Source organism: Lynx rufus, unplaced genomic scaffold (genome assembly GCF_022079265.1).
Source record: "Lynx rufus isolate CCGP_SWC_20201006 ecotype Redwood Valley unplaced genomic scaffold, mLynRuf1.p SCAF_5, whole genome shotgun sequence".
In the NCBI taxonomy this organism is placed as follows: Eukaryota; Metazoa; Chordata; class Mammalia; order Carnivora; family Felidae; genus Lynx; species Lynx rufus.
In genome coordinates this window covers 87,825,330-87,838,704 of record NW_025814867.1, presented here as the reverse complement: position 1 = coordinate 87,838,704, position 13,375 = coordinate 87,825,330, and the positions used below count along the sequence as shown (strand labels likewise).

The 13,375-nt window shown below is 40.4% G+C and overlaps 1 protein-coding gene across 1 annotated transcript in view; it reads right to left on the bottom strand.

Annotated features, from left to right (window-relative positions):
• The window catches only part of OSBPL11 (oxysterol binding protein like 11), an 85,170-nt gene extending 72,353 nt beyond the window's left edge, over positions 1-12,817 (bottom strand). The window contains exon 1 of the mRNA XM_047098971.1: positions 11,952-12,817. Coding sequence (XP_046954927.1) covers positions 11,952-12,268 — 317 coding nt within the window. The 5' untranslated portion in view covers positions 12,269-12,817. The remainder of the gene's footprint in view (positions 1-11,951) is intronic.
• Between the last annotated feature and the right edge of the window lie 558 nt (positions 12,818-13,375).

Genomic DNA, 13,375 nt, shown 5'->3' with positions numbered 1-13,375 from the left:
CCTGGGATGATGAAAAACTCTAAAGATGAATAGTAGTGATAGTTGCATAACATGTCAATGTACTTAATGTCACAGAACTACACACCTGAAAAATACTTTAGATGGTATATTTTATATGCATATTTTACTAAAATTAAAAAAATAAATAAACCTGGGGTACCTGGGTGGTTCAGTTGGTTAAGTGTCAGACTCTTGGTTTCAGCTCAGGTAATGATCTCATGGTTCGTGGGTTCGAGCCCCCTGTCAGGCTCTATGCTGACAGAACGAGACCTGCTTGGGATTCTCTCTCCCTCTATCTCTGCCTCTGTGCCACTTGAGCGCATGTGCTCTTTCTCTCTCTCTCTCAAAATAAACAAATAAACACTAAAAAAAAAAAAAAAAAACCAACAACAACCTGACAATTTGATTGTATTCTGATTCCTGTGGCCTCCCTCTCAGCTGGCCCTGACTCTATACTGACCTCTGTAAGCAACTGATACATAGAGAGTAGAATATAAAATTCTCATGAATTCTGAAATACAGAAAACTCCCAAGAAAGTTATACGAGCCAGGGGCTGTTTTAAATCACAAACTAGATCCACTTAAGGTACCTACTATATCTTATGCAGCTAAAAGATAGTTCAAGAAGAAAGTTTGAGAAGCACAGCTGTAAAATGTTTTCCTACACCGACCAAAAAAAAAAAAATCCTATACATAATCTGATTGTTACAGACAACTGGGAAATCCTTCATGCAGATAATTGGTCATTTGACAACAGACCTTCAATGAAGATGGGACAGAAGAAACTCCCACATGTTAAAGTAGAAAGTCACCTCTAACACCTCAAGAAAGAAAGCTGTTTATTATAATGGAAAGGGCATGGCTTAGTGTCAGACAGTTATAGGTATGAACTCCACTGTGACCTTGGGCAAGTAACATATCTGGTACTGAGTTTCTTCATCTGTAAATGGGGATAAGAATATCTATCCTGCAGATTTATAATGAGAAAAGAAAATATATTCACCCCAAATATATTTGAAGTATAAGTCAATATGGTTAATGCTCAACAAATACTGATTCTCTCACACTCCAGGAAGTCAATTCCTCCATAGGCAAATTCCTTTGGTGTAGGCTCATTTTTCTAGATCAGTTTTCTAGATTTGTCCTATCTTTTTTTTGAATTTTTTTTAATTTATTTTGAAAGAGAGAGAGAGTGGAGGAAGGACAGAGAGAGAGGGAGAGAGAGAATCCCAAGTTGTCAGTGCAGAGTCCAACACAGGGCTCCATCCCATGAACCCTAAGATCATGACCTGAGCGGAAATCAAGAGATGGACACTTAATCCACTGGTCCACCCAGGCGTCCCTGTCTTATCTTCTTAGCCTGACATTTTCAAGTCAGAATGATGGGACCTAAAAAGCCCAAGACTTCCACTTCTTTCATTTTAAGAAATAGTTATTGCATTTTTTTTCCAGTAGGTATTTTGTCAAGAATGATGGAAGACCTGAGATGTTACCCTACTTGAAAGCTAGCAAGTTAGCCCAGTTCCATGGATGCTGGCAAAAGACAGGAGACTCCTCAGTCAGAGACAAAAGACTTCAGTAGCCATAGCAATAGCCCCATCACACAGGGCAACACAGAGGACCGGAGATGCCTGCACATGCAGGACATTGTGGGACAGGCTGAGGAACCTGTGTGCAGAGAACCAACATCTTTCAGCGAACAGTAAGTTGGCCTAACCTCTGCAGCAAGGAGACCTTATCTTTATTATACTGGATGATAAATAAACCTGCCTTCTGCTTAGGAGGGAGATACTATATCTTCCAAGACTGTTTGCTATACAAATTTTTTGGAAAAAAACAGTAAGTAACAAAGGGAGAACTGTCTCCCAATAAGCGTTACTATGTATTACATTATCCAACCCTATCTTCCAGGCGCCAGTTCCCCTTCTCAGAGGCAAAGACCTCTCAATTTCTTGTGTACTTCTTCAGAAATATTCTATGCACCTACAAGTGTGCACATATACACACCATTTTATTTTTTAAACAAATGGTTGCAATTATACACATAATTCTGTACCTTGTTTTTCTGTTTTCTTAGGGATAGTTTCACACTGACACATATGGATCTAACTCATTTCTTAACATCTGCACAGTAATCCATTTTATGGCAGTATCATATAGTTAACCAGTTCCAATCCTCCTACTAACAGAGTTTTTTGTCTAGGCTTTTATTATTACAAATAATGGTGCAACAGAGTTGTACATATCTTTGTACATATTTGCTAAAAGTGAAATTGCTAGGTATATGCGTTTTTAGTTTTTATAAATATCACCAACCTGCTCTCCAAACAGGCTACCCCAATTTAACTCTCATCCTTTAATGTAAAAAGAGGACCTATTTCCTCACACCAGCCTAAAGCAGTATTGTTTACCAACAAAAATAGGAGCTATAGCTCTTACTATAAACAGGACTTTCAGACATTACGAGTAGGCTTTTCAATACCCCTTAGGTTCAAAATTAAGTTGCTAAACCCTAAGTGTAAGGTAGTGTTATGCTGTGGAATGAGCACATAAAAGGGATACAGGATCTAATACCAATTTTCCCAGGACTAATGCCACGACTGACCCTGGCCATATCAATCTCTCTGGGCCTTGGTTTTTCTCATGTGTCTGATGACCCTTTCAACCTAAAATGTGTGTACATCACTCATCATTTGAAATTCTAAAGGTTTTTCTCAACAGAAAATTATTATTTCAAAAGTAAAGTTTGCAAATAAGAGAAACATTATACCTGTAATTAAAACTTTTTAGAATAAAGTAGAAAACTTTTTCTGGTACAGTATCTTTTCAGATAGTAGTATTTATTATCTCTCATATACTTCCAAAAGGCTTCACAGAAGCAGGCCTCAGTAAAACCAAGACACCACAGACCAAGAGAGTATCGAGATACTATACGTCTCACTGCCACACAAGAAGCCATTTTTAGGTGGGAGGAGACCTGAATCAGTCGAGGATGAGAAAGATTTTTCATTGGACCCCTCCCTTCTAATACTTTTTAATAATATTACCTATTCTAAAAAATCACATTAAAAATATTCTTTTCAATTATGTTATAAAAATATGTGAAACAGCTACAAAATTGATAAAGAAGTTCTCTTTGCAGATTTGAGGTTACAGATTCAGGCAGTACTTTAAAAAGGCCTCTATCAAGGATAAGAAAGCTGTTCCAGAAGCAACTATTGGTGGCATTTCATCTCACCTTTTGTATCATTCTCATTCCCTCCTTTTCTTCCTCTCTTTCTCTCCCTGTCTCTATCTCTTTGCTATATCCGTTTTCTCTATTTTTCCTCTTCTTTTCTTTTTCTCTCCCAACCATCCTTTTAACTAGGGCTTCCAGCTGCAGCCAGTAGCAACAGCCTCTCCCCTCTAGGGACCTTCCAACCAACCTCAAGAACAGCAATGGAAGTAAACTGCAAAGGCAGCCAAAACTCAAGAACAGGGAAACGCTGAGTGAGAAATCATGTTTTGTTACAATACCTTATAAACCCAAAAGAAAATCCTTTCTTTCACCACCAAATAAACTGTTCTAAAACCCAGATGGTAATACCAAAACAATAATGTAACTATTTAAACAGGCAATTTAGTTTTAAGTTAAACCTGAATAAGTCTGGATACAAATCATTTTATTTAGCAAAATCGGTATAGGGGAAGATTCTTAGCTAGTGAAGATGTTTTCTCAAAGGGAACAAAGATGTTGCCTCTAGGCAAGGTAGTATAATTTACATCAAGAATATTCTCCACTATGTTCAAAAGCAAAAACAGAAGAGTTTAAAAAGATATAATTTCCCACAAATCTATTTGTTGGGCAATTTCTTCTGGAATCTAAATCATGCAATTTATTTGCAAAAGACCAATTTGCATGTTCTAACATTAACCTGCTTGTATAGTTTTGATACAGTAGAATTTCTATGTAAAATATGAACTCAAATGGACTGTGTTTAGACCTATAGCAAAAATATAAAACACTAAGAAATCAGAGTATACCATAAGAAACCAAATATTTTTCCTCAAGGCTTGGTGTAGTTCTCACTAGATTTCTGGAACAATATTTAATAGTTTTCAGCTACATGCCTATAAGCTGCCTTTCTCTTATTTTCACTAGCATTGATAGCAACTTTCAGATAAGGATAACAAAAACTAGGGTACAGAAGTACACATTCAAGTTTCCTTTAACCCCTACAGAGAGAAAAAGTAAACATTCACAATTTTTTCTTCAAATCAAACTCAAAAAGTGGTCAAACCCTGAAGATAGTAAATGTTAGGTTATGTTTACGCAGATCTCCTTTCCCCATTTGAAAACAGGTACAGGTACTTTTCCTATTAACAGAGTATTTACAGTGGTAGACACCAGGTCTGACCAAAAAAATTATTTCTATACTATACATTTTTAGAATTCTACCCATTTACTGAAACCCGTAACTATTTGCTAATAAGGAAAAGAGATCTGTTTGTTAATAGGGCTTGGCCAGCATGGAGCCCAAAATAAGACAAGCAGGCCTGTTATACACTCCAGTTTGCTTTTCAGTTCCTCCTCTGGGTAGTTCTCTTCTGTCCATCTCAATAAGTGGCATATTTGTAGATGTGTACATTTTTCTGAAAGCTGACACGAAGAATATGAAAATAATGGAAACATGCACATTTTATACACTTTGAACACTTACTATGAAAAAGGAAGGAAGGATCCAGAATTAAGAAATCTGTTTTCCTTTTAAATGGTGAACAAAGACCACAACATATAAATATAAATTACTTTGGAAGAAGAAAATTTGGGGCTAATCTAATAAATTTACTGATCAGCTTTGATTTGAAAAAGGGTCATTGTGATATATTTTGCAAATGCAGCTGAGGCTCTTTCTTTCTTTCTTTTTTTTTTTTGAAAGACTTTATTTTTACATAATCTCTACATCCAATGTGGGGCTCAAACTCAATCCCAAGATCAAGAGTCTCATGCTCTACTGACTGAGCTTGCCAGGCACCTCTCTTCTCTTTTCTGATTCTTTTCCAGAATCTTCCCAAAATAAGCCTTGGGAGTCCTTACTTTTCACTGTTATGAATGTATATATTAATTTGGAAATAACAGGGCTCTACATGATAGAGGCTCAAAAATATTTTTTTTTTTAAATTTTTTTTTTCAACGTTTATTTATTTTTGGGACAGAGAGAGACAGAGCATGAACGGGGGAGGGGCAGAGAGAGAGGGAGACACAGAATCGGAAACAGGCTCCAGGTTCTGAGCCATCAGCCCAGAGCCCGACGCGGGGCTTGAACTCACGGACCGCGAGATCGTGACCTGGCTGAAGTCGGACGCTTAACCGACTGCGCCACCCAGGCGCCCCGAGGCTCAAAAATATTTGCTGCATGAGTTAGAACACCAGTGAAGGATGAAACCACCATGTCCTAAACTATTTATCGATAACTATCCATTCCTTTAGAGAGTGTATCAACTTTAAATACCTCTACACAAATAACTACTTAGAAATAAAAGTTCTTCCACTTACTAGCCGTGGCTCTGGTCAATTCATTTTGACTTCTGTTTTATTCAACTATAAAATGGTGATAACAGTGTCCTTCCTACCTTCCTCTAAGAGCTGTAGTGAGGATTAAATGTGACAACAGAAGTGAATACATTCTGGATACTACAAAGGCAATTATCTACTTTGCTGGACATGCTCCACATCTCTAAAGTCTAGCTGGATATACAACTTAAACATTCTAGCAACTTAAGTTCAACATACGGAAAACCAAATGCATCATTTGACTCCCCAAATCTGTTTCTCGTGTAGACTTCTCAAAGTTTCAAATCTGGATGACAGAGGTCAATTTTTACTTCCTTCCCTCAGTACATCACCAAGGTCTGTCAACCTTCCTCCCATGGTTTCCTTCTTTTCCAGCCTACTAACACTTTCCCTGTATTATCTCATGTCTAGGTCATTACAACTGATCTCCTAGTAGCTCCTCTTATTCCCCGACAATCAGTTTCAGTCCCAAACTCTCAGCTTTAGAAACAAATTTCCAACTGCCTACTTGTCAAATCTGTCTCAACAATAGATGATGATCTAGAGTCTATTTATACTATCATCTGTAATAGGCACCTTCTAATGTGGCTCCCATGATCCTCACCTGCTGGTATTCACACCCTTGTGTGGGCTGAACCTCATCATTTACTCATTCCATGCCCAAGTGGGAGAGAGGCAGAGACAGAGGGAGAGAGAGAGAATCCTAAGGAGGCTCCATGATGCCAGCACAAAGCCCAATACAGGGCTTGATCTAACCATGAGCTCATGACCTGAACTGAAATCAAGAGTCAGATGCTTAACTGACTGCACCACCCAGGCACAACTCATCACTCACTTCTAATATAGTGAAAAGTGATGGGGACTTTACTTCCATGTTTAAGTTACAAAAGACTGTCACTTCCATCTTGCTAGCATTCTCATTTTCTTACTTCCTCACTCTGAAATAACAAGCCGTCAAGTAGTAAGATGCTCTGTGGAGATGCCCATGAAGCCAGGAACCAAAGGAAACCACCAGCGGTCAGTTTATAAGGAACTGAGGTCTTTGTCCAACAGGCCAAAAGAAATGAATTGTGCCAAGAGCCACGAATGAGCCAGGAAGTGAATTCTTCCCAGCTGAGCCTCAAGATAACTGTAGCCTTGTGAAATACCCAGAACCAGTGGACCCACCTAAGCTTCAGAACACTCTGGGATAAAAAATGTTACTGTTTCAACACACTAAATTTTGGGGTAATTTGTAACACAACAGTAGATAATACACTATCTCACATATTTCAAAATAAATTCAAAATAAATAATAAACATAAAAAGAAATTTACAAACATTAAAAAAAAATTGGGGGCACTTAGGTGGCTCAGGCAATTAAATGTCCGACTCCTGATTTTGGCTCAGGTCATAGTCTCACAGTTCTGAGACTGAGCCCCCTGTCAGGCTCCACACTGACTGGGATTCCCACTCTCTCCCTCTCTCTTTGCCCACCCCCCAGCTCGCGCGCACAGGTGCTCTCTCTTTCTCTCTCTCAAAATAAACATTTAAAATAAAAAAGACAGGGGCGCTTGGGTGGCTTAGATGGTTGAGCGGTTGAGCGTACAACTTCAGCTCAGGTCATGATCTCGCGGTTTGTGGGTTTGAGCCCTGCGTTGGGCTCTGCTGACAGCTCAGAGCCTGGAGCCTGCTTCGGATTCTGTGTCTCATTCTCTCTCTGCCCCTCCCCGACTTGTGCTCTGTCTCTGTCTCTCAAAAAAAAAAAAAAAAAAAAAAAAATGTAAAAAACAAATTTTTTTTAATCAAAAAGACAATAAAGTGCTGGTAAGAATATGAAGAAGTTAAAACTCAATAAACTGCTGGCAAGAAAGTAAAATGGTATAGCTACTTTAGGAAATAGTCTGGGGGCACCTGGGTGGCTCAGTGGGTTGAGTGTCTGATTTTTGATTTTGGTTCAGGTCACAATCTCACAGTTGTGGAATCAAGCCCTGCAATGGGCTCTGCACTGAGTGTGGAGCCTGGTTGAGATTCTCTTTCCCTCTGCCCCTCTGCCCACTTGTGCTCTTTCTCTAAAAATTAAATTAAATTAAAAAAAAAATAGTCTGACAGTTCCTCAAAAAGTTAAGCGTAAAGTTACCATACGACCCAGCAATTCCACTCCTAGATATACACCAAAGAGAAATGAAAACACATATCCACACAAAACTTGAACACAAACGTTCAAAGTAGCATTATTCATAATAGCCACAAAACAGAAACAACCCAAATGTGTGTCAAATGATGAATAACAAAATATGGTATATTTGTATAATGGAATATTATTCAGTCATAAAAAAGAATGAAGGAATGATATGTGACAGCATTTATAAACCTCAAAAACATGATGCTTATTAATTTTCTAAGTTTGTAAAGCTAAAGTCCAGGTCTGAATCACAGGGTCTTTACTGAATTTCAACTACTCAGTAAGACATAACCAAAAATCTCCACTTTTAAAATGGAACAGTAGCAAATTACAGGTAGGCAGTTGAATGTATTGCCTCTGAAATTATAGAAATAGCTGAAGCCATGGAAGAGAATGAGATAACAAACAGAAAACATGCAGCTTAAGGAAAGAAAATGATGGAATATCATACCAGCCTTTTAAGGAAAAGAGCCAACCAAAGAAACGGAGAAAAAAAACATTCAGAGGGTAAAGGAGAAACCAAGAGAAAGTAATATCAAAAACTCAAGAAAAGAGAGGCACTTGGCTGGCCCAGTCAGTAGAGCATGCAACTCTTGATCTCGGGGTTGTAAGTTCAAGCCCCATGGTGGGTGTAGGGATTACTTAAAAGTAAAATCTTTAAAAAAAAAAAAAAAGAAAAAAAAGAAAAGGCAAGAAACGAATTGTAACTAATACAGTTATAGAGAAATCAATGGGAATAAGAATCTAAAAAAAATTCATCATTTTTTCACTCCTATCCTTGGTGTGGATAGAGCCAAATATCATGGGTTGAGCAATAAACAAGGATTAAAGAAATGGAAGCAGTTGTGTGTAAATGAGTTTTAAGAGAAAAGAATTAGGCTGAGTTTTACTATACTTGTTTTTTTAAGTCTACAAACTTTGAGTCTCAGAGGAAGAAGCCAGGAAGAGAGAGCAACCCAGGGCACTGGAGAAAACTGCTTCATCAATGTCCTAGAGGACAAAGGGACAAATTAAATTGAGAGCTAGGTTGAAGGATTAGTCTTGGACAAACTTCATTAAAATAAAAATATGTCAGTATGTAAATGCAGTAACACATTATATACCTGCACCCTTGGGGAAGAGTTTCACATAACTGCACTTTCCAAATATTTAAGCATCTTTTCTTTCAGCTATTTTCTTTGAAATTGTTCAACACTATATCACGTGGTTCTGTCTTCTTACACACTGTGCTTTCCTAGATGACTTAAGGCCATTATGACTGATTATTGTACTAGGAAGCAATATAGCTGAGTCTGCATGTTAATTTTTCAAATCTTCTTGGGCTGTCCTACACTTATCAGTTGCCATTTTCTCTGGTACATTTACCGTGATAACCTTTTTCATATGTGCTTCCAATAGATTCTAGTTTGAAAATCATGTAACCATTAAGTAATACACTAAACAAAGGATATAATACAGTTCTGAATTGAAGTACAGGAGTAAAGTGCGTGGCTTTATGACAACTCTCTCCAGGGCTAAAAATTCTGTTTCACGTTTTAATTCAACTGAGAGTGGGTTTCAAAAAGTTGAGGATATCTATCAGAAGACAGACTTCTGACTTGGAATGTTACTTTATTTTGCTTCCTTAAGTCATATCAAAATATCCTTGCCAAGTAATTGATAATCTTACATGGTTAGTCTTCAGCCACCAAAAAAAAGGATCATGTTGATTCCAAAAGTGACCCTAAATATCTCACAGTAACTAAATATACTTTCCTGTCCTAAAATCACTTACCAATAAAGTTATAATTTTCTACACTTCATTTCTGTATGCTAATAGTCATGCATATTTCACACATATGGATATTATGTGTATACTGTGTATAGTTAAGTACATATCGTTCACAAAAATCTTAGCTTTATTTTTTTAAATTTATTTTGAAAGACAGAGAGAGACAGTGAGTGTGGGAAGGGGCAGAGAGAGAGAGAGAGAGAGAAAGAGAATCCCAAGCAGCACAGAGCCTGACTCAGGGCTTAAACTCAAAAAACGTGAGATTGTGACCCAAGCTAAAATCCAGAGTTGGATACTGAACCAAATGAGCCATTCAGGTGTCCCACAAAATCTTGGCTTTAATCCCTTTCAAGTTTCACACAAATTTCACAACTACAAATAGCACAGGGCTAAAAATGACTAGAGTTAAGTACACAGGGAGTCAGTTAACCAAAATTTAACAATTCATTTCTTTAGCTGCAATACAATGGTATAGCCTGAATTCATTCTTTCTTAAGATTCTGGTGATCTAGCAATTCTACTTCTGGGTATTTATCTGGAAAAAAAAAAGGGGGGGTGCACTTGGGGGGCTCAGTCAGTTAAGCATCCGACTTGGGCTCAGGTCATGACCTCACGGTTTGTGAGTTCGAGTCCTGCATTGGACCCTGTGCTGATAGGCTCAGCCTGGAGCCTGCTTCAGAGTCTGTGTGTCTCCCTCTCTCTCTGCCCTTCCCCCGCTCATGCTCCGTGTGTGTGTGTGTCTGTGTGTGTGTGTGTGTCTCAAAAATAAATAAACATTAAAAGAAGTAAACATTAACTTGAAAAGATTATCTGAACCCCTATGTTCAATGCAGCATTATTTACAATAGCCAAGCACCCTAAGTGTCCATCAACGGATGAACAAATAAAGAAAATGTAGTATATAAAATGGAATATTATTTAGCCACCAAAAAAAAAAAGGAAATCTTGCCATTTGCAAAAACATGGATGGACCCTGAGGGCATTAAGTGAAGTTAGACAAACAAATACTGTGTGATCTCACTTATACATGAAATCTAAACAAACAAACCAAACAAAATAAAATAAAAATGAACTCCTAGATAGGGACAGACCAGTGGTTTGCCAGAGGTGGGGGAAGGGGGTGGAGGCATGGACTGTGAATTGGGTGAAGGTGGCCAAAAGGTACAAGCTTCCAGTTACAACATAAGTCCTGGGGATGTAATGTACAGCATGGTGACTATAATTAATGATAACATTTTGTGTATTTGAGAGTTGCTAAGAGAGAAATCTTAAAAGTTCTCATCACAATAAAAAAAATATTGTAATATGTATGGTGATGGATGTTCACTAGATTTACTGTGGTGATCAACACATACAAATAGGGAATCATGTTGTACACTTGAATCTAATGTTACATGTAAAATATATCTCAATTAAAAAGATTCTGGTTATATCCTCCTATACTTTACTCATCAAAAGCAAAAACAAAACTACCATTGCTTCTCCAGCACTCTCTTCCTGCTCCTTAAATTTATCCTCCATATTAATGAAAATTAACAAATGTAGAATTTCTCATCATGACAGAGTTAAATGGCCTGACCAACTCAAACTGAAATGTCTCCAGTCTCCCTGGTTTAGAGTATTAGAGGCACCAGTATCTGTATCTGTGCCCCTGTGTTCAAATTGTTTACGTGTATCTCCCCTTCTAAGTCACAAACACCATGAGGGCAAAAATCTTTTTTTTTTTTTTTAATGCTTATTTTTGAGAGAAAGACAGAGTGCAAATGGGGAGAGGGAGAGGGAGAGGAAGAGGGAGAGAGAGGGAGAGAGAGGGAGAGAGAGGGAGAGAGAGGGAGAGAGAGGGAGAGAGAGGGAGAGAGAGAGAGAGAGCGAGAGAGAGCGAGAGAGAGAGAGAGAGAGAGAGAAAGCAGGCTCCAGGCTCTGAGCTATCAGCACAGAGCCCCATGCCAGGATCATGACCTGAGCCGGAAGTCAGAGGCTTAACAGACTGAACCACCCAGGGGCCGCAAGAATCTTTTCTTATTCAATGATTCCATTCAATCACTTGACAAATATGTTTGAGCACCTAGCATTTCCTAGCCTCTGGAGAGAGCTGAGTTAAGCAGTTCCTGCCTTCACAGTCAAGCAGGAACTGTAAACACAGGCCTGTAAACAAATTACAACACACGCAAAAGCAGAAGTGAGCACAGAAATTAAATCAGAAGAGGAATGAACTCTAGGGATGTAGAGGAAGTTCAGGGATACACTTATGTATTCTCCGAAAGGCCTTCCATAAATACCTGTTGAATGGACGAATGAATGAATGAAATCTTTCTTATGAAAGATGAGATCCCAGGTCCAAATGAGATGTATTAGTTGCTTCTGGAAGTCACTAGGTAACTTTACCTTTCAACAACGGCCAAAATGCAGACTCCAGCATAGTCACCCCTACCTGAGGAAATCACCTTGAGGAAAGGACCTACCTGTACTGCCAGCCTTTTGCACTGCCACCGCGACTACTGCTGCTGCTGCTGCTGCTGATTCCACCCCCACAGCTGCTGTTGCTGCTGTTCTTGTTTGGGGTCACCGCTGTGGCCAGGCCCTCCAGCTTTCCTTCACTCTCTGAGACTTTCATTGTTGACACTGGTTCACCCCCCTGCATCTTAACTCCAAAGTCCATTTGCCCTTCTTGGGCGGGAGGGAACAACTCTGCAGAGTAGTTTTGTAGGTGCGAATTTTTAAGATTTGATCTGAAGGTGATTCCAGTTGCTAAATCAGGCCGCGGCTGGATGGGAACCATCAAATGGTCCAGGGAAGGAATACAAGCATTCCTACCAAAGGAAAACTTTTAAGAGGGCAAGGGTAGCAATGAGGACAGAAACCCTTTAAATATATATCTCTTTCCCGGCAAATGCAAGGAGGAAAAAAATCACCCTGCCAGAGGGTTTGGTGGTTTACTCAAAGGAGAAGCAGAAGCAGTGCGGGGAGGTCGGGGACTCTTAGCCAAGAGGGCTCGCCGAAGGACGGAGGACCACGGACCGCGACCCGAGGCCTGACCTCTGAGCTGACGGACTGGCCCGCCGCGCTCCCTCTGCTCCTCCAGCGGGTCCTCTGGCGGAGGGTTCCGTCCAGCCCGCTCGACGGTTCCCGCCGCAGCCCCCGTGACAGAACAGGGACCGCCCGCGCGCAACCCGGGAGGAGGGCTGGGGAAGGAGGCCGCCGGGGGCGGAACGCCGGCTCCCAGGGCCGCCTCTCCTCCGGCCAGTGGTGAGCCGCTCGGGGCGACTTCCTCCAACGCCCCCGGCCCTGGGCCCTCGACTGGGCTCCCAAGACCGGCGAGTCCCTCGCCCTCTCCCCAGCCCCAAGCGTGAATACCACAGCTGCGGTCGCCGCCCCACCCACAGCCCCACAGCGGGTCACCCACCCGCCTGCTCTTTCCCCGCCTTCCCTTCCGGAGTAGTGTGAGCTCACTTCCGAAGCAGAAGCGCCTGGCGCCATCTTGGCGCAGGGCACGCGGCCCTGAAGGGGGCGGAGCCTCGGGGGTAGCGGTGTTGGGGAGGTTGACCCGGAAGAAGGGAAAGGGAGGGAGGTGGGACAGCCAAGGAGGGAGAAACAAAGAAGTCCGACTTAGTGCCATTGTGAAGTGTGACTTCTGGCCTTCCTAACCAGGTCCTGTCCATCCATTGGAGGGCCCATTCTAGGCATCTTAGAATGAAGGCTTAGAAAAATAATGTCATTTCTGTAACAAATTGCTAAAAACCTTCCTATTTGGAGTGCCTGGGTGGCTCAGTTGGTTAATGGTCGGACTCTTGCTTGCAGTTCAGGTCATGACCTCCAGGTTGGTGAGTTCAAGCCCCACCTTAGACCATGCTGACAGCATGGAGCCTGCTTGGAACTCTCTCTTTCT